This window comes from Pleurodeles waltl, chromosome 3_2 (assembly GCF_031143425.1).
Source record: "Pleurodeles waltl isolate 20211129_DDA chromosome 3_2, aPleWal1.hap1.20221129, whole genome shotgun sequence".
Lineage (NCBI taxonomy): Eukaryota > Metazoa > Chordata > Amphibia > Caudata > Salamandridae > Pleurodeles > Pleurodeles waltl.
In genome coordinates, this window is record NC_090441.1 from 198,581,066 (window position 1) to 198,602,680 (window position 21,615).

Below are 21,615 nucleotides of genomic sequence, written 5' to 3' on the forward strand. Positions count from 1 at the left end.
AGAAGGATGAGTGTAGACTGTGCAGTGTATAGTTTATTCAACCGTAAGTGCTACTTACCTGATGGGGACAGACAAGTGTATACTACACGATGTATCGTATAATCACCTGTAAGTGATGCACAGCTCTCCGCTTCAAGAAGGATGAGTGTAGACTATGCAGTGTATAGTTTATTCAACCGTAAGTGCTACTTACCTGATGGGGACAGACGAGTGTATACTACACGATGTATCGTATAATCACCTGTAAGTGATGCACAGCTCTCCGCTTACGGAAGGACGAGTGTAGACTATGCAGTGTATAGTTTATTCAACCGTAAGTGCTACTTACCTGATGGGGACAGACGAGTGTATACTACACGATGTATCGTATAATCACCTGTAAGTGATGCACAGCTCTCCGCTTCAAGAAGGACGAGTGTAGACTATGCAGTGTATAGTTTATTCAACCGTAAGTGCTGCTTACCTGATGGGGACAGACGAGTGTATACTACACGATGTATCGTATAATCACCTGTAAGTGATGCACAGCTCTCCGCTTCAAGAAGGACGAGTGTAGACTATGCAGTGTATAGTTTATTCAACCGTAAGTGCTACTTACCTGACTGGGACAGACAAGTGTATACTACACGATGTATCGTATAATCACCTGTAAGTGATACACAGCTCTCCGCTTACGGAAGGACGAGTGTAGACTGTGCAGTGTATAGTTTATTCAACCGTAAGTGCTACTTACCTGATGGGGACAGACGAGTGTATACTACACGATGTATCGTATAATCACCTGTAAGTGATGCACAGCTCTCCGCTTCAAGAAGGACGAGTGTAGACTGTGCAGTGTATAGTTTATTCAACCGTAAGTGCTACTTACCTGATGGGGACAGACGAGTGTATACTACACGATGTATCGTATAATCACCTGTAAGTGATGCACAGCTCTCCGCTTACGGAAGGACGAGTGTAGACTGTGCAGTGTATAGTTTATTCAACCATAAGTGCTACTTACCTGATGGGGACAGACGAGTGTATACTACACGATGTATCGTATAATCACCTGTAAGTGATGCACAGCTCTCTGCTTCAAGAAGGACGAGTGTAGACTATGCAGTGTATAGTTTATTCAACCGTAAGTGCTACTTACCTGATGGGGACAGACGAGTGTATACTACACGATGTATCGTATAATCACCTGTAAGTGATGCACAGCTCTCCGCTTCAAGAAGGACGAGTGTAGACTATGCAGTGTATAGTTTATTCAACCGTAAGTGCTACTTACCTGACTGGGACAGACAAGTGTATACTACATGATGTATCGTATAAGGACCTGTAAGTGATGCACAGCTCTCCGCTTACGGAAGGACGAGTGTAGACTGTGCAGTGTATAGTTTATTCAACCGTAAGTGCTACTTACCTGACTGGGACAGACAAGTGTATACTACACGATGTATCGTATAATCACCTGTAAGTGATACACAGCTCTCCGCTTCAGGAAGGACGAGTGTAGACTGTGCAGTGTATAGTTTATTCAACCGTAAGTGCTACTTACCTGATGGGGACAGACAAGTGTATACTACACGATGTATCGTATAATCACCTGTAAGTGATGCACAGCTCTCCGCTTCAAGAAGGATGAGTGTACACTATGCAGTGTATAGTTTATTCAACCGTAAGTGCTACTTACCTGATGGGGACAGACGAGTGTATACTACACGATGTATCGTATAATCACCTGTAAGTGATGCACAGCTCTCCGCTTACGGAAGGACGAGTGTAGACTGTGCAGTGTATAGTTTATTCAACCCTAAGTGCTACTTACCTGATGGGGACAGACAAGTGTATACTACACGATGTATCGTATAATCACCTGTAAGTGATGCACAGCTCTCCGCTTCAAGAAGGACGAGTGTAGACTGTGCAGTGTATAGTTTATTCAACCGTAAGTGCTACTTACCTGACTGGGACAGACAAGTGTATACTACACGATGTATCGTATAATCACCTGTAAGTGATACACAGCTCTCTGCATAAGGAAGGACGAGTGTAGACTATGCAGTGTATAGTTTATTCAACCGTAAGTGCTACTTACCTGATGGGGACAGACGAGTGTATACTACACGATGTATCGTATAATCACCTGTAAGTGATGCACAGCTCTCCGCTTCAAGAAGGACGAGTGTAGACTATGCAGTGTATAGTTTATTCAACCGTAAGTGCTGCTTACCTGATGGGGACAGACGAGTGTATACTACACGATGTATCGTATAATCACCTGTAAGTGATGCACAGCTCTCCACTTCAAGAAGGACGAGTGTAGACTATGCAGTGTATAGTTTATTCAACCGTAAGTGCTACTTACCTGACTGGGACAGACAAGTGTATACTACACGATGTATTGTATAATCACCTGTAAGTGATACACAGCTCTCTGCATAAGGAAGGACGAGTGTAGACTATGCAGTGTATAGTTTATTCAACCGTAAGTGCTACTTACCTGATGGGGACAGACGAGTGTATACTACATGATGTATCGTATAAGGACCTGTAAGTGATGCACAGCTCTCCGCTTACGGAAGGACGAGTGTAGACTATGCAGTGTATAGTTCATTCAGCAGTAAGTGCTGCTTACCTGACGGGGACAGACGAGTGTATACTACACGATGTATCGTATAATCACCTGTAAGTGATGCACAGTCTCCGCTTAAGGAAGGACGAGTGTAGACTGTGCAGTGTATAGTTTATTCAACTGTAAGCGCCACTCACCTGATGAGAACAAATGAGCGGACACTACAGGAGGTATAGTATAAACACTTGTGCATCAGTGAGCGCCAAGCAGCGCAGCTGCACAAGGAAGGTTGAGTGTAGGCTCTGCTGTGTATGGAGGGGAATGTAACTACCAGTAAGTGCTGAGTAGTCCCGCCACACAGGGACAGTCGAGTGTAGACTGTGCTGCACATAATATATTCACCTGTAAGCGCTTGCCTCACAAGGATGGCCAACGTAGACTATGCTTAGTATAGGTCATCTGTAAGCGTTGCACAAGGATTGGATGGGTGTGCTGGTGCACAGCAGCTGTAGAGAGAAGTAGTGCCAGCGTGATACAGTAGGGCACTGGGCTGCATCTTCTTATCATTCTCTATCTGTTTTCGCAGTGTTCCCATTCTGGCCACGGCTGTCCAGGAAGAGCTGGAGAAGGAGACCCTGGGAGCTGGAGAAGCGAACAAGACCTCCCTTGGAGCCAACAGCGCTGTAAGCCCACTCACCTTCTCAAACCAGAGCTGGAGAAAGGGTTACATAGACTTCAATTCCATTTTTCATATCTGCCGCCTAGGATTATCACCCCCTCTGCATCCTAAACCTTAACCCATGGAGTGCGAGTGTGCGAGCATGGAATGCGGAGGTTGGACATATGTCCTACTGCTTTTCATCCTACTAGGGAGAGCCTGAGCTTCTGACTTATTGTATGAGGAATGACTGTCTGACATCAGAACTCACTTTTATTGTACTGCGCTTTCTCGCGAGTTCCCTGAAGGCTGCACATTTTTCAAATTTAAGATGTATATTTTATTTGTATGATATTAAAACCCATTACAAAACTTCTAAAAAAAAAAAAAAAACACATTGAATATCAAAAGAGCTGATTATGTGTCCCCTACAGACTGCACAAGAAAACTGTCAGTGGCAGTCAGGACAAAGCTTAGATGAATGATTGAGCCTAGAGTAATTTCAGATGTGGACTAGCAGTCTGAGTGGAATGTTGGAAGCTTGATGCTCTGGTGATATCTTTCCTCTGATTCACCTTCCCTTTGTCTTCCAGCCCGAGCGCCATCACTCGCTTTTTCTGTCCTTGCTCTGCTCACAGCTGGGAGTGAAGCCAGAACAGATCCTGGAAATGGAGCTGTGCCTTGTGGATACCCAGCCTGCGGTAAGCCGCCATTACCTTTCCTAGCACCCCTTTACCACCCTCGTGCCTACCCCATGTAGTGCGAGAGTGGAGTCCACTAAACCGTTCCACTGAAGCCCCCACGCTTTGCACACAGTCACTTGTGAGGACTCCTACGTTTCCCTGTGTGCCAGCCCAACACTCTTAAACTGTGCCCCAGACAATGCTTCAGACCGCACTCTCCTCTTGTGGGGTCCGCCCGGATGTTCCCAGCCAGCGGTGTGGGTTCCTATCTGTGTAACAAGCAGTGCTTACCTACAGTCAATGGGGCTGATGGCTTCTGAGCAGCGCTTTGGGCACCAGCACTCATAGGGTTACAAACTGAACACTGTCAACAACCAAGTGCAGAGACCGAAGCCCATACGGCCAGAGGTGAGGAGACCTGCCTTTGGTGCCTGTGCAGCCGGCCAGTGGTGGAGATGGTGCAGTGACCTCTTCAACACAGAGCGCACCGCCCCACAGCCTTCTCAACACAGAGCGCACCGCCCCACAGCCTTCTCAACACAGAGCGCACCGCCCCACAGCCGTCTCAACACAGAGCGCACCGCCCCACAGCCGTCTCAACACAGAGCGCACCGCCCCACAGCCGTCTCAACACAGAGCGCACCGCCCCACAGCCGTCTCAACACAGAGCGCACCGCCCCACAGCCGTCTCAACACAGAGCGCGCCGCCCCACAGCCGTCTCAACACAGAGCGCGCCGCCCCACAGCCGTCTCAACACAGAGCGCACCGCCCCACAGCCGTCTCAACACAAAGCGCACCGCCCCACAGCCGTCTCAACACAGAGCGCACCGCCCCACAGCCGTCTCAACACAGAGCGCACCGCCCCACAGCCGTCTCAACACAGAGCGCACCGCCCCACAGCCGTCTCAACACAGAGCGCACCGCCCCACAGCCGTCTCAACACAGAGCGCACCGCCCCACAGCCGTCTCAACACAGAGCGCACCGCCCCACAGCCCTCTCAACACAGAGCGCACCGCCCCACAGCCCTCTCAACACAGAGCGCACCGCCCCACAGCCCTCTCAACACAGAGCGCACCGCCCCACAGCCCTCTCAACACAGAGCGCACCGCCCCACAGCCTTCTCAACACAGAGCACACCGCCCCACAGCCTTCTCAACACAGAGAGCATCGCCCACAGCCTTCTCAACACAGAGCGCACCGCCCACAGCCTTCTCAACAAAGAGCGCACCGCCCACAGCCTTCTCAACACAGAGCGCACCGCCCACAGCCTTCTCAACACAGAGCGCACCGCCTCACAGCCGTCTCAACACAGAGCGCACCGCCTCACAGCCGTCTCAACACAGAGCGCACCGCCCCACAGCCGTCTCAACACAGAGCGCACCGCCCCACAGCCGTCTCAACACAGAGCGCACCGCCCCACAGCTGTCTCAACACAGAGCGCACCGCCCCACAGCTGTCTCAACACAGAGCGCACCGCCCCACAGCTGTCTCAACACAGAGCGCACCGCCCCACAGCCTTCTCAACACAGAGCGCACCGCCCCACAGCCTTCTCAACACAGAGCGCACCGCCCCACAGCCTTCTCAACACAGAGCGCACCGCCACACAGCCTTCTCAACACAGAGCGCACCGCCCCACAGCCTTCTCAACACAGAGCGCACCGCCCCACAGCCTTCTCAACACAGAGCGCACCGCCCCACAGCCTTCTCAACACAGAGCGCACCGCCCCACAGCCTTCTCAACACAGAGCGCACCGCCCCACAGCCTTCTCAACACAGAGCGCACCGCCCCACAGCCTTCTCAACACAGAGCGCACCGCCCCACAGCCTTCTCAACACAGAGCGCACCGCCCCACAGCCTTCTCAACACAGAGCGCACCGCCCCACAGCCTTCTCAACACAGAGCGCACCGCCCCACAGCCTTCTCAACACAGAGCGCACCGCCCCACAGTCGTCTCAATACAGAGAGCACCGCCCCACAGCCGTCTCAACACAGAGCGCACCGCCCCACAGCCGTCTCAACACAGAGCGCACCGCCCCACAGCCGTCTCAACACAGAGCGCACCGCCCCACAGCCGTCTCAACACAGAGCGCACCGCCCCACAGCCGTCTCAACACAGAGCGCACCGCCCCACAGCCTTCTCAACACAGAGCGCACCGCCCCACAGCCTTCTCAACACAGAGCGCACCGCCCCACAGCCTTCTCAACACAGAGCGCACCGCCCCACAGCCTTCTCAACACAGAGCGCACCGCCCCACAGCCTTCTCAACACAGAGCGCACCGCCCCACAACCTTCTCAACACAGAGCGCACCGCCCCACAGTCGTCTCAACAAAGAGCGCACCGCCACACAGTCGTCTCAACAAAGAGCGCACCGCCCCACAGTCGTCTCAACAAAGAGCGCACCGCCCCACGTTCGTCTCAACAAAGAGCGCAACGCCCCACAGCCTTCCTAACACAGAGCGCACTGCCCCACAGCCGTCTCAACACAGAGCGCACTGCCCCACAGCCTTCTCAACACAGAGCGCACTGCCCCACAGCCTTCTCAACACAGAGCGCACCGCCCCACAGCCTTCTCAACACAGAGCGCACCGCCCCACAGTCGTCTCAACACAGAGCGCACCGCCCCACAGCCTTCGCAACACAGAGCGCACCGCCCCACAGCCGTCTCAACACAGAGCGCACCGCCCCACAGCCGTCTCAACACAGAGCGCACCGCCCCACAGCCGTCTCAACACAGAGCGCACCGCCCCACAGCCGTCTCAACACAGAGCGCACCGCCCCACAGCCTTCTCAACACAGAGCGCACCGCCCCACAGCCTTCTCAACACAGAGCGCACCGCCCCACAGCCTTCTCAACACAGAGCGCACCGCCCCACAGCCTTCTCAACACAGAGCGCACCGCCCCACAGCCGTCTCAACACAGATGCGCCCGTCCAGCAGCGAGGACACCTTACCGTTCATGCCAGACAGATGTACAATTAAACTGTGCCCCTAGACAGCAGCGAGCAAACCTAGCTCCCTCCAAACTCCACCCATTCCTTCTGCACCCAGCCAGCGGTGGACTGACTCAAGCTTCCCCAACCCTCAGAAGCTGTGCCCCCAGCCCACAGTGAGAACATGCATACGGAGAATGCAAACCTCCAGGAGACTCCCCTTTCAGGTCACGTACCCGGTGCCTTCAGGTCAGGGTGAACAGCCCTTGTTTTTCGTGGACACCCTACACCCCACTAGCACTGTGCTTAGCTAACTTTTTGCTGCCATCCTTCAGCACATACTCCCTACAGACACAGCAGCTGTGGGCAGCGCCTGTAGCCAGCTTTCAGGAAATGTTGTTCTCCGTTGCTCTTCTTTACAGTCATTGCAGACCTCCAGCTGGGAATGCTGACGTAGCCTATGAAGACTCATCCGGTCACTAAGTCGCTGTGGCCTTGTGGTATATTTGCTGATGGTAGCACTCAGCTCATCTGTAATTAGAGACCGTTGTAGTGTACACAGCTGAGGTTGTGTAAATAAACCTTTTACAGGAACTAGTTCCTTGTTGCCAGATTCTGCAGCTAAGATCTTCAAAGTGCTTCTGATGTTCTCCTGCGAGTCTGCACACATCCAGGCACGGTGACGCTTCTTTCTTCTCTGACTTACCTGACGATTTTAACTGCAGTGAAGACTGACCTCTAGAGCAGCTTTGTTGACTCCAGGACCAAGTGATCAAACTTTTTTCATGGACTGCAACTTGGAGTGGTCCCGGCAAGGAGTGTCTTTATGCTTCAGGATGTAAATCTTTGCCTTGTGGTCCATGATGTCCTTTCGGTTCATTGATGAGCAGTCACCGCAGACCTTGTGGCACAATCCTAGACCCCACAGGAATACCTGGTGGGGATCTGTATCAGACAAGTGTTTGCCAAAAAAAAAAATGTTTTGAGGTAAATGCCACTGAGAGATATGAGGTCAGCTATGCACTTGCGTCTGGTTGTGCATAATGAAAAGAAGTGACATCAGTGTGCACGGGTGGTGCCTATATAGCCTCCTTTCATCATTACTGGAGCGGAATTCCGTCAGTACGAAGCCGCATGGTGCCACCTAATGGCACACCAATGCACCTGTGAAAGTGTTCTGGTTCCAGTCTGATGTCTGAGAAATATTTAAAAGGTGAGGAATCTGCAGTGAGATAGTCTCTACCAGAAAGATAATTACCAACAGTAAGCCACGTGTTCTACATGTTGGAAAATCTTGCTATTAAAATTGCATTGGTAATTAGGTGCAGTGCAACTGGGTCCAGCTCTGGCCCTCCCAAAAACCAAGGCAAACGGGGATCATGTGATTCCTCCCACACACTAAGACAACATTCTCCTCTTCCCTTTCAAATCAGGTGATACATGTGTACTTTGAACCCCAATGAATTGGGAATTCCATGCAGAATTTCATCAAGTAAATCCAGGTCTGCACTGTTAGTCCCCATTCCATTGTGTTTGACTTTTTAAGATGAAGATATGTGTGGAGATACCACCACAGTTGTTAGGAGAGGTGGATGCATGTTCTTATGGATAGTGCTACCACCGTGTGGTATTGCAGCAAGCAATGCGCAGTAGGGGGTGGGGGAGGGTCCTATGCCAGAAGGCTCTACGTCTCTGGAGTTCGTTGGAGCATCAGGGCGTTAGCCTGACCGTGGGAGACCTGGCAGGGTACTTGAATGCCAGAGCAGATGAGCTAAGCATGCTGCATCTGGCAGATCACAAATGGCGTCTACATCCCGAGGTGGTGCAGGGCATCTCTGGGCAGTGGTGAAGGCCTTGTTTAGATCTTTTCACCACTATCGAGAATGTTATAATGTTGAGAGTCTGTGCTTCGGAGTTTCTGCAAGAACACACTGACTACGCGATAGATTCTGTCTGGAATGGAAAACAGAACTTCTGTTCGCCTTCCCGCTCCTGCCTCACCTGACCGGAGTTCTGAAAAGGATCAGTAACAACCAGGCCCAAGTCACCTAAGTGGCTTCAGCTATTGGACCACTGAGGTATATGTGGCTCTAATTCCATCTTAAAAATTCTCAGCAGCCACCTCATCGGCTACTGAGATATCTATAGTCCTCCCACCACTGAAGACAGTGTTGGTCATGCCATAAAAGCCTTGAGGTTGAGCATTGAGGTTGTCCTCAATGTGTTTTCAGGTGAAATCTCATTGTTTGTGCCACGACTGTTCACAGTCCCCTTGTTGATAACTGCAGTTACATCTACTTAGTCACCCGCAGGCGCCACGTTGGTGCCGACATAGTCATTGCTGATGCTTCACCAGGTCTCCACCTCATTGAGGCCGGCCCACTTGTCAACACAGCCCTCATTAAGGATATCCTTATTGTCGACACAGACAAAAGTGTCACAAACAGCCTAAAAGTAAATCACACCCCTAGCAGACATGGAATACATATTATCTTGTGTCTGTCACATAGCTCAGTGGGCATGGTGTCTGCAAAACCTCCAGCAAAGCTTCCCAATAAGAACCTGAAAATGAAGGTGAGTGTGAAGGACCGAGTGACAACTCAACTGATCGCCAAGTGCCAGAATGATAATGATGAAGACCTGGGATAGGAAGTCAGGGGCAGGTTGAGGCACAAGACTTGCATCATCCTTATCTTCAGAATGTCGAGAAGCCACTTTGACGCTCAGAGGATCCTTTGTGAGTAAGGTCCTGATTCAATCTATGAGAGGCATTGCTGCAAAAACGCTGGTTCTCGAAGTTGTGGTAGACGATATGAAGTTACCGCACAGCATGATGCAGGATGTTTTACTGGGCACACCGAAGACATCACAACCCTCAACACCTCACCAGCCGCCACAACCATTACTACTTCCACTGTCTCAGGCCTGGCCCCTCAATAAGCGAAGAGCATCACCACAAAAGACGACGAGTACAAGGAGAGAGGTGCTAAAAGCTGCGTCATGCTCCACTACCCCTCCACTGCCAGCTTCGATGCCCAGTGACATCACCAAGTTTGTTGGAGAGGGCATCAGAGAGATTCGAACTTATGATCTTCCCAGAAAAAGGATAAAAAGATCCTGATTGCCAACCACATCTGACAAAAGGGTAAAAAAGACCATGCTGACAACTGTGACCATCCCTGCATCCCTGTTATCTGCTTGAAAAGTTGTAAAAGGACCTAATAACGCTCCAACATATCTCATCGGACACTCTGTGACGAGGTCAGTTGTGATGGCTTAAACCATGAGATCTCTAGAAAAATCTCCCATTTCCCATGTATTGTTTCAGTCTCGAGGACAGGAGGATGGACCTGTTTGACATGCACTTCTAATCCAGGTGGCACAATCCTTGGCAGTGCTGGGATGAAACTGGCCCCAGATTTGTGCGGGCATCACCCCTGTCCTCAACATGATTCCGAGGGGCCGGCATGAGGGACCAAAGCCCATCCTGCATCAGAGAGCACATTTCTTCAGATGTAATCAATGCAGAAATGGGTGTGGGCAGCACAGGTTTCCTTCAGCTCCCATTCTTGCAGTCGTGAGATGGACCAGCTGCCTCAGGACCACTTCCTCTCACCTGAGGTGCCAAAAAGGATTCTCATCATGAGGTTGCATGGAGAGGTTCTATGGTGTGGCCCTGTTCGACAGCTATGTGGGCCCCATGCCAGATCCCACATCCCATGTACTGCTTTTCCTGTTCAGGCAGGCAGGAGAATGGATACATTGTGGTATGTGTGTCTCATTCCTGGTGACCACATGCACCAAGGTGCACAATCCATGGCGACCTCATGCACCAAGGTGCACAATCCATGGCGACCTCATGCACCAAGGTGCACAATCCATGGCGACCTCATGCACCAAGGTGCACAATCCATGGCGACCTCATGCACCAAGGTGCACAATCCATGGCGACCTCATGCACCAAGGTGCACAATCCATGGCGACCTCATGCACCAAGGTGACAATCCATGGCGACCTCATGCACCAAGGTGACAATCCATGGCGACCTCATGCACCAAGGTGCACAATCCATGGCGACCTCATGCACCAAGGTGCATAATCCATGGCGACCTCATGCACCAAGGTGTCAATCCATGGCGACCTCATGCACCAAGGTGACAATCCATGGCTACCTCATGCACCAAGGTGACAATCCATGGCGACCTCATGCACCAAGGTGACAATCCATGGCGACCTCATGCACCAAGGTGCACAATCCATGGCGATCTCATGCACCAAGGGGACAATCCATGGCGACCTCATGCACCAAGGGGACAATCCTTAGCAGGACTGGGATGATACAGTCACTAAAGGTGAGCGGACATTGCTCCTTACAGTGATATGATTCCTCTAGATCAATGTGAGTTATCAAAGACCATCCTTTGTCAGGGAGAAGTGCTTGTCATCAGCTTTTATCAGTGTTGAAATGGATGTAGTGAGCACAGGTTTCCTCTGGTTCTCAGGCAGAGAAGTTCTGAATGTGCCATTACAGGGAGTGCAGAATTATTAGGCAAATGAGTATTTTGACCACATCATCCTCTTTATGCATGTTGTCTTACTCCAAGCTGTATAGGCTCGAAAGCCTACTACCAATTAAGCATATTAGGTGATGTGCATCTCTGTAATGAGAAGGGGTGTGGTCTAATGACATCAACACCCTATATCAGGTGTGCATAATTATTAGGCAACTTCCTTTCCTTTGGCAAAATGGGTCAAAAGAAGGACTTGACAGGCTCAGAAAAGTCAAAAATAGTGAGATATCTTGCAGAGGGATGCAGCACTCTTAAAATTGCAAAGCGTCTGAAGCGTGATCATCGAACAATCAAGCGTTTCATTCAAAATAGTCAACAGGGTCGCAAGAAGCGTGTGGAAAAACCAAGGCGCAAAATAACTGCCCATGAACTGAGAAAAGTCAAGCGTGCAGCTGCCACGATGCCACTTGCCACCAGTTTGGCCATATTTCAGAGCTGCAACATTACTGGAGTGCCCAAAAGCACAAGGTGTGCAATACTCAGAGACATGGCCAAGGTAAGAAAGGCTGAAAGACGACCACCACTGAACAAGACACACAAGCTGAAACGTCAAGACTGGGCCAAGAAATATCTCAAGACTGATTTTTCTAAGGTTTTATGGACTGATGAAATGAGAGTGAGTCTTGATGGGCCAGATGGATGGGCCCGTGGCTGGATTGGTAAAGGGCAGAGAGCTCCAGTCCGACTCAGACGCCAGCAAGGTGGAGGTGGAGTACTGGTTTGGGCTGGTATCATCAAAGATGAGCTTGTGGGGCCTTTTCGGGTTGAGGATGGAGTCAAGCTCAACTCCCAGTCCTACTGCCAGTTCCTGGAAGACACCTTCTTCAAGCAGTGGTAAAGGAAGAAGTCTGCATCCTTCAAGAAAAACATGGTTTTCATGCAGGACAATGCTCCATCACACGCGTCCAAGTACTCCACAGCGTGGCTGGCAAGAAAGGGTATAAAAGAAGGAAATCTAATGACATGGCCTCCTTGTTCACCTGATCTGAACCCCATTGAGAACCTGTGGTCCATCATCAAATGTGAGATTTACAAGGAGGGAAAACAGTACACCTCTCTGAACAGTGTCTGGGAGGCTGTGGTTGCTGCTGCACGCAATGTTGATGGTGAACAGATCAAAACACTGACAGAATCCATGGATGGCAGGCTTTTGAGTGTCCTTGCAAAGAAAGGTGGCTATATTGGTCACTGATTTGTTTTTGTTTTGTTTTTGAATGTCAGAAATGTATATTTGTGAATGTTGAGATGTTATATTGGTTTCACTGGTAATAATAAATAATTGAAATGGGTATATATTATTTTTTGTTAAGTTGCCTAATAATTATGCACAGTAATAGTCACCTGCACACACAGATATCCCCCTAACGTAGCTAAAACTAAAAACAAACTAAAAACTACTTCCAAAAATATTCAGCTTTGATATTAATTAGTTTTTTGGGTTCATTGAGAACATGGTTGTTGTTCAATAATAAAATTAATCCTCAAAAATACAACTTGCCTAATAATTCTGCACTCCCTGTAGATGGAGAGGTTTGAGGGAGAGGCCCTGTTCTGCAGACTTGTGGACATGTTGCAGCACATAAAAGCAGTCAGATATATTAGTGTCCTGCAGTTTTGCCACCAGAAATCTTTTTGCTGCTCCACGGGTTGTAGCTGAATCTAATACCATAACGACTTTAAGCCATACCAATAGCAGCAACTACAGTGAATCGTTTAAGGTGGCTTCACTCTGAAAACACCGTCCTCCAAAGGTTTGAATGATTTCTTGTTGCATAAAGTTCTGGAAGGAAATAAAAACTTGGCTCTTTCAAATCTAGTCAGACTCCCTTTTGCCTTTCAAGGTAGCACCAGGATGCCTTTGAAGGTTGAGATTCTTTATGGATGAAACACGTTAACTCACCAGGCAGGTTAGACAGATATTTTCAACTTGTTTCTCACTGTTTTGAGTTTTGCGAAAACTCTTGCTGCTACTCCAGGCTTCTGCTCGACCACTGGTGATCCGGTCTACTAACTGGGTTTCACTATCTCTTGTTTCTCCAGCTGGTCTCTTGAACATGTGACAGCACAGTCAAAATGCCACTGCAAGACTTGTGGTACATTGGCCGCAGCATTCTTCCACTTCTGCCACTTTGGATTCACTACTTTGGCTGCCTTTTTTGAAGAGATTCAGCCTTAAATCTTTGTGTTGTGTACATAGGGTCTTCTACAGGCCAGTATGCCCTTACTTCCAGCAGACGTTCGTACACTACATGCCTGTCCACAGGTTGTGCTCTTCAGGCGTGCATCTGATGGGTATTCCAAAGTTTAGGCGTGAACGGCTAGAACACGGATTCTTTTTGGTAAAAGTAGCCCGACTTTGGAACTTCCTCCCTCTCTCATTGCATATAATACAACCAGCAAATCAATGCACTAACTTCCTCCTGCTTCCACACACTCTGCACTCTAAACAAATCTTTGAAATGGATTCCCCCAGAGACCAGGAAGACAGTCACCCATGCACTCATCACCAGCAGACTAGACTACGGTAACGCCCTCTATGCCGGCACCACACTCAAACGCAAACTCCAGAGAATCCAGAACACAGCCGCACGCCTCGTCCTTGGCCTCCCCCGCCACAAACGAATCTCACCACACCTCAAATCCCTTCACTGGCTCCCCATAGACAAGAGAATCACTTTCAAGATCCTCATCCACACACATAAATCCCTCCACAGCACCGGCCCGACCTACCTCAACGAAAGAGTGAACTTCCACACTCCCACCTGCAACCTCCGATCAGCAGACCTCGCACTAGCTACAATCCCCCGCACCCAACGCTCCACCACAGGAGGCAGGTCCTTCTCCTACCCTGCCCCAAAAACCTGCAACTCCCTTACCACCAACCTTCGCAAAACCAAAGACCTCCTGCTCTTCAGAAAAAACCTCAAGACATGGCTGTTCGAACAGTAACCCCCTTCACCCCCACACAAGCGCCCTGAGACCCTCACGGGTGAGTAGGGCGCTCTATAAATCTCTTTGATTGATTGATTGATTGCTCACAGTCTTTAATTCCTCAAGAGATTCCCTCCAGTAACAGCACAAAAGAAATCCATAAGTGCATTTGCCTCATTCAGGTCAAAGGTCTGAAGCTTGACCTTAAGTCCTAGCGAAACAAGGGGTTTTATTCAAGACTTTTTCTTGTCAATAGGAAATCATGAATTTTGTGTCTAATTTTAGATCTGTGCCGGTTGAGCAAATACTTTAAAAAAGAGCTGTTTCGTGTTATAACCCTGAAGGAAGTTCTCCATTACGCCAGGAGGGAAAATTCATGAAATCACTGAATTGATAAGATGCATACTGTCATACGCCTCTACGTTCCATACACTGCCACTTCCTGCGGTTCAAGTCGATTTCAGTTAATAACCTTACACTTTGGGCAGGAATAAGCACCGTGAAGTTTCACCTACCCTGTGGCATCTGTCACAGCCTTTCTGCAAAGTCAAAGTCACCAGATCTTTACCTCTCTCACCAACTGTTTACTCCCCAGTCTTCTGCACTGTCACAGATTGGCACCAGTCATCTTTTGACCCCTTTACATGCATCCAGTTAATGGGAGTAGTTTTAGACTCAACAAAGGAGAAAGCTTTTTTTTATCTAAAGAGCGCATTCCGAAAACTGAACAAATTTTGCAGAAATTCCAAAAGAGGTTGTTATGCACAGGTCATCTTTAGAAGTCAAACATTGTTGTGATATCGTTCAGCATTCTCCTTTGTTCTGACCAAGCAATGGCTGCAATTATTCAGGCACATTCGAGTCACACCTTGGCTGAAGGAGGACCCTGGTGTTGTGATACCATTGAGGCAATATCTATGTAGGTCCCTGGCCAAGTTACAAGATGCTCACAAGATGCTCACTTTGTGGTAACTTCAGATGCATCTGTGGAAGGTTGGTGTGCCCATCTTCAGGAACTGTCTACAAGAGGACAGTGGTCAGCTTAGGAAGTAAAGCTGCACACCAACACTGTAGATTTGAGGACTGTCCAAAGGGGCCTGCAAGCATTGATCCCAAGCATACAAGTCTTGTCAGTGTTATCAGAGTGAGTGGCACCGCTTGTAGGAAAGTCCATCTTTCTTGCATGGTTACCCCCACATTTTGCCTGTTGTCAGTGTGGTTAGACTGTTTTCACTGGGATCCTGCTAACTAGGTCCCCAGTGATTGTGCTCTCTCCTCTAAATGTGGTTGTCTTGGTACCCTTTACACCCCACAATTGGCATACTGGTGTACACCTATAAGTCCCTATTATATAGTACTTTGGTACCCAGGGCATTGGTACACCAGGGGACCCCCATGGGCTGCAGCATGCATTATGCCACCCATGGGAGTCCATGCAAACTTTATCTGCAGGCCTGCCATTTGCAGCCTGAGTGAAAAGGTTCATCTGCCCTTTCACTGCTGGTCACTACACCAGATCATGGTAAGTCATCCCTATGGTAGGCCCTTCCAGCCATAAGGGCAGGGTGCAGGTCCCTGTGTGTGTGGGCACCCCAGCAGGACCAAAGGGGCCCCAGTGAACTCCATGTCCAATTCCCTGGACTTTGTAAGGGCGGGGAAGCCATTTTAGCTATGTACCGGCCATAGGTCACTACCTATGGTCCAGCTACATAACGGTAACTCTGAACCTAGGCATGTTTGGTATCAAACATGTCGGAATCATACCCCAGTACTGATGCCAGTATTGGTGCCATGCTTCCAAGCACTCTGGGGGCTCCTTAGAGGACCCCCAATATTGCTCCTACCAGTCTCGGGGTCTGCAAGCTGCCCACGCTGCTGCAGTCCCTCAGACAGGATTCTGCCCTCATGCTGCTTGACCAACTCAAGCAGGGGAAGGCAGAACAAAGGATTTCCTGTGGGAGAGGGGTGCAACCTCCTCTCCCTTGGGAAATAGGTTTTTAGAAGTTTGGGGAGGGGTAGCCTCCCCATGCACACAGTTTTCTTTGAAGGGTACATTTGGTGCCCTCCTTGCATAATCCAGTTTGCACCTGTCCAGGGATCCCCAGTCCCTGCCCTGGCACGAAACTGCACAAAGAAAAGGGGAGTGACCACTACCCTGTCCATCACCACCCCAGGGGTGGTGCCCAGAGCTCCTCCAGGAGGCCACTTGTTTCTGCCATCCTGAAAACAAGATGGGCAGAGGCTCCTGGGAGCATCTGACTGGCCAGGTTAGGCAGGTGACATCAGTGAACCCCCTCTGATAGTTGGTCACCATGCAAAGTGACCAAGCCACTGTTTGGGCTATATAAGGACTCCCTTGCGGGTGGGTCCCCAGATTCGGTGTGTAAGACTCCACCAGGACTTACCTGCAACGACCTCTTCTGCTCCTGGCCACTGGAACCGCTGCTGGACTTCACAGGAATCGAACAAGATTGCAACCTCGAGACAACCTCTCCTTGCAACATTGTTTCACCGGCTCCTGTCAGCACCTTGCAACATTTCCACGACTGTGCATCCTCTGGGGTCGGCAAGACTTAAGCTGCACCAATGAAGGAATCTCTCTTGGAGTGAAGGAGCCACTCCCCTGCATCTAGAGGCTGTAGGAAAGTACCATCTTGCCTGGCATGTTACCCCCATTTTCACCGTATGTATGTTTATTTTAGCCCTTGTGTCACTGGGATCCTTATAGTATGTGCCCTGTATGTGTTCCCTGTGTGGTGCCTAACTGTATCACTGAGGCTCTGCTAACCAGAACCTCAGTGTTTATGCTCTCTCTGCTTTCTAAATTTGTCACTGCAGGCTAGTGACTAAATTTACCAATTCTCATTGGCACACTGGTACACCCATATAATTCCCTTGTATATGGTAGTTAGGTACCCAGGGTATTGGGGTTCCAGGAGATCCCTATGGGCTGCAGCATTTCTTTTGCACCCATAGGGAGCTCAGGCAATTCTTACACAGGCCTACCACTGCAGCCTGAGTGAAATAACGTCCATGTTATTTCACAGCCATTTTGCACTGCACATAAGTAACTTATAAGTCACCTATATGTCCAACCCTCACTTGGTGAAGATTGGGTGCCAAGTTACTTAGTGTGTGGGCACCCTCGCACTAGCGAAGGTGTCCCCACATCGTTCAGGGCAATTTCCCCAGACTTTGTGAGTGCGGGGACACAATTACACGCGTGCACTATACCTAGGTCACTACCTATGTATAGCGTCACTATGGTAACTCCGAACATGGCCATGTAACATGTCTAAGATCATGGAATTGTCCCCCCAATACCATTCTGGTATTGGGGGGACAATTCCATGATCCCCCGGGTCTCTAGCACAGAACCCGGGTACTGCCAAACTGCCTTTCCGGGGTTTCCACTGCAGCTGCTGCTGCTGCCGTCCCCTCAGACAGGATTCTGCCCTCCTGGGGTCCAGGCAGCCCTGGCCCAGGAAGGCAGAACAAAGGATTTCCTCTGAGAGAGGGTGTTACACCCTCTCCCTTTGGAAATAGGTGTGATGGGCTGGGGAGGAGTAGCCTCCCCCAGCCTCTGGAAATGCTTTGATGGGCACAGATGGTGCCCATCTCTGAAAAAAAGCCAGTCTACACTGGTTCAGGGATCCCCCAGCCCTGCTCTGGCGCGAAACTGGACAAAGGAAAGGGGAGTGACCACTCCCCTGACCAGTACCTCACTATAGGGCCCTTGCTATTTTGTGCTATTTCCTAATACTTACCTCTGTATATTTTGTGTGTACTTACCCCCAGAAGGGAGGTTGCCTATGGTGATCTAGTTTGGTGTGCCCATGATAAAGTACCTTTATTTTTGCAACGTTGTGTGGTTCCTTTCATGTGTAATAAGTTACTGTGTAACTACTGTGGTATTGCAAGTGCTTTACACTTCTAGATAAGTCTTGTCTGCTCCCCAAAACTACCACTAGAGAGCCCTGGCTTCCTAGACACTGTAACATTATCTAATAGTATAAGATGTAACACCATAGGGGTCCATCACACACTGGGCCAGCCTCCTACACCGCTTCAGAGTTTCATAGCAACAGCAAAGGAAGACAAGGTCCCCTGTTTTGTTGGACGCTTTTGGCTTCTTTGAAACTAGTCACTTCAGTGCAACATAGCGTTGAGGGTCGCAAGGTTGAAAACAATTATGTCGATACACTTAGCAGGTCAGTAGGAGGGCATGTGAAGTGAGTGTTGACTCAAGCTCAGCTGGGCAGGATTTCCAACAGACGGGGTATGCTTCGGCTACATATCTTTCCTTTGGAGACCAATAGGAAATTATTCTTTTCTAGCAGGCACTGGCAACCGGGATCGAGAGGCAATACGTTTTCAATATCTTTATTGTCGGCATCTACAGTCCTCTGAAATATGGTATTTGTTTGCAGAGATTTTTGCGACTAGTTACTGACGGTAAGAGTGAATACCAACTACACTTTCCTTCTAAGCCACTTTTTGAACAGTAAGTAACCAGGCCATACGGGTAAGTAGAGGGTATTCTTCCGTTCTGTGCTCGCATATAAACGGTAACAGGAGGTACGAGTAATTATTGGTTAGTCTTACTTTCCGTGCTTCTCTGTGAATAGCAAGTAACAGGAGGTAAGAATAAGTAGAGGTTACTCCTCCTTTCTGTGCTTTCTTGTGAAAGTAAGTAACAGGAGATAAGAGTAAGTAAAGGTTACTCTTCCTTTCTGTACTCCTTTTTGAATAGTGAGTAAAGGGAGGTAAGAGTAAGTAGAGGTTACTCTTCCTTTCTACACCCCTTTGTGAACAGTAAGTAACAGAGGCAAGAGTATGTAAAGGTTACTCTTCCTTTCTGTGCTCCTTTGTGAATAGTAAGTAACGTGATGTAAGAGTAAGTAGAGGTTACTCTTCCTTTCTGTGCTTCTCTGTGAATAGTAAGTAACAGGAGGTAAGCATAAGTACAGGTTACTCTTCCTTTGTACGCTTCTTTGTGAATAGTAAGTAAAAGGAGATAAGAGTAAGTAAAGGTTTCCTTTCTGTTCTCCTTTGTGAATAGTGAGTAACAGGAGGTAAGAGTAAGTAGAGGTTACTCTTCCTTTATGTGCTTCTTTGTAAATAGTAAGTATCAGGAGGTCAGAGTAAGTAGAGATTACTGTTCCTTTATGTGCCTCTTTATCAATAGGAAGTAACAGGAGGTAAGAGTAAGTAGGGGTTACTCTTCCTTTTTGTGTTCCTTTGTGAACAGTATGTAACAGGAGGTAAGAGTAAGTTGAGGATACTCTTCTTTTCTGTGCTCCTTTGTGAACAGTAAGTAACAGGAGGTAAGAGTAAGTAGAGGTTACTCTTTCTTTCTATGCTTCTTTGTGAACATTAAGTAATAGGAGGTTAGAGTAGGTTGTGGTTGCTCTTCCTTTCTATGATTCTTTGTGAACAGTAAGTAACAGAGGCACGGTTAAGTAGAGGTTACTCTTCCTTTCTATGCTCCTTTGTGAATAGTAAGTAACAGGAGGTAAGAGTAAGTAGAGGTCACGCTTCCTTTATACGCTCCTTTGTGAGCAGTAAGTAACAGACACAAGAGCAAGTAGAGGTTACTCTTCCTTTCTTTGCTTCTTTGTGAATAGTAAGTAACAGGAGGTAAGTGTAAGTAAAGGTTACTCTTCCTTTCTGTGCTTCTTTGTGAACAGTAAGTAACAGGAGGTAAGATTAAGTAGAGATTACTGTTCCTTTCTGTACTTCTGTGACTAGTATTTAACAGGAGGTAAGAATAAGTAGAGGTTACTGTTCCTTTCTATGTTCCTTTGTGAATAGTAAGTAACAGGAGGTAAGAGTAAGAAGAGGTTACTCTTCCTTTGAGTGCTTCTCTGTGAATAGTTAGTAACAGGAGGTAAGAGTAAGTAGAGGTTACTCTTCCTTTCTATCCGTCTTTGTTAACAGTAACAGGAGGTACAAGTAAGTAGAGGTTACTCTTCCTTTCTACACTCCTTTGTGAACAGTAACTAACAGGAAGTATGAGTAGGTAGAGGTTGGTCTTCCTTTCTATGCTTCTTTAACAAAGGCAAGAGTAAGTAGATGTTACTCTTCCTTTAATGCTTCTTTGTGAACAGTAAGTAATAGAAGGTACAAGTAGAGGATACTCTTCCTTTCTATGCTTCTTTGTGACAGTAACTAACCGAGGCAAGAGTAAGTAGAGGATACTCTTCCTTTTTATGCTTCTTTGTGAACAGTAAGTAACAGGAAGCAAAAGTAAGTAGAGGTTGCTCTTCCTTTCTGTGCTTCTTTATGAACAGTAAGTAAAAGGAAGCAAAAGTAAGTAGAGGTTGCTATTCCTTTCTGTGCTTCTTTATGAACAGTAAGTAACAGAGGCAAGAGTAAGTAGAGGTTACTCTTCCTGTCTGTGCTTCTTTGTGAATAGTAAGCAACAGGAGGTAAGAGTAAGCAGCGGTTACTCTTCCTTCTATGCTTCTTTGTGAACAGTAAGTAACAGAGGCACGAGCTAGTAGAGGTTACTCTTCCTTTCTATGCTCCTTTGTGAATGGTAAGTAACAGAAGGTAAGAGTAAGAAGAGGTTACTCCTCCTTTCTATACTTCTTTGTAAGCAGTAAGTAACAGGAGGTAAGAGTAGGTAGAGCTTACTCTTCCTTTCTGCGCTCCTTTGTGAATAATAAGTAACAGAATGTAAGAGTAAGTAGCAGTTACTTTTCCTTTCTACGCTTCTTTGTGAACAGTAAGTAACAGGAGGTAAGAGTAAGTAGAAGATACTCGTCCCTTCTGTGCTCCTTTGTGAAGAGTAATTAACAGGAGGTAAGAGATAAGAGTAAGCAGAGGTTACTTTTTCTTTCTATACTTCTTTGTGAATAATAAGTAACAGGAGGTAAGAGTAAGCAATGGTTACTCTTCCTTTCTATACTTCTTTGTGAACAGTAAGTAACAGGAGATAAGAGTAACAACAGGTTACTCTTCCTTTCTGTGTACTATATAAACAGTAACTGGAGGTAAGACTAAGTAGAGGTTACTCTTCCTTTCTGTGCTCCTTTGTGAACAGTAAGCAAGACGAGGTAAGAGTATGGTAAGGTTATTCTTCCTTTCTATGCTCCTTTGTGAATAGTAAGTAGCAGGAGGTAAGAGTAGGTTGTGGTTACTCTTCCTTTCTGTGCTCCTTTGTGAATAGTAGTTAATAGGAGGTAAGAGTAAGCAGTGGGTACGCTTCCTTTCTGTGCTTCTTTATGAACAGTAAGTAACAGAGGCAAGTGTAAGTGGAGGTTACTCTTCC

General features: G+C 48.2%; 1 protein-coding gene across 2 annotated transcripts in view; it reads left to right on the forward strand.

The window, feature by feature from the left end:
• DNPEP (aspartyl aminopeptidase) overlaps positions 1-21,615 on the forward strand; it is a 430,726-nt gene that overhangs the window by 229,589 nt on the left and 179,522 nt on the right. For both annotated transcript variants that reach the window (XM_069227160.1, XM_069227161.1), the window contains exons 7-8: positions 3,147-3,243; positions 3,812-3,919. In XM_069227160.1, coding sequence (XP_069083261.1) covers positions 3,147-3,243; positions 3,812-3,919 — 205 coding nt within the window. The remainder of the gene's footprint in view (positions 1-3,146; positions 3,244-3,811; positions 3,920-21,615) is intronic.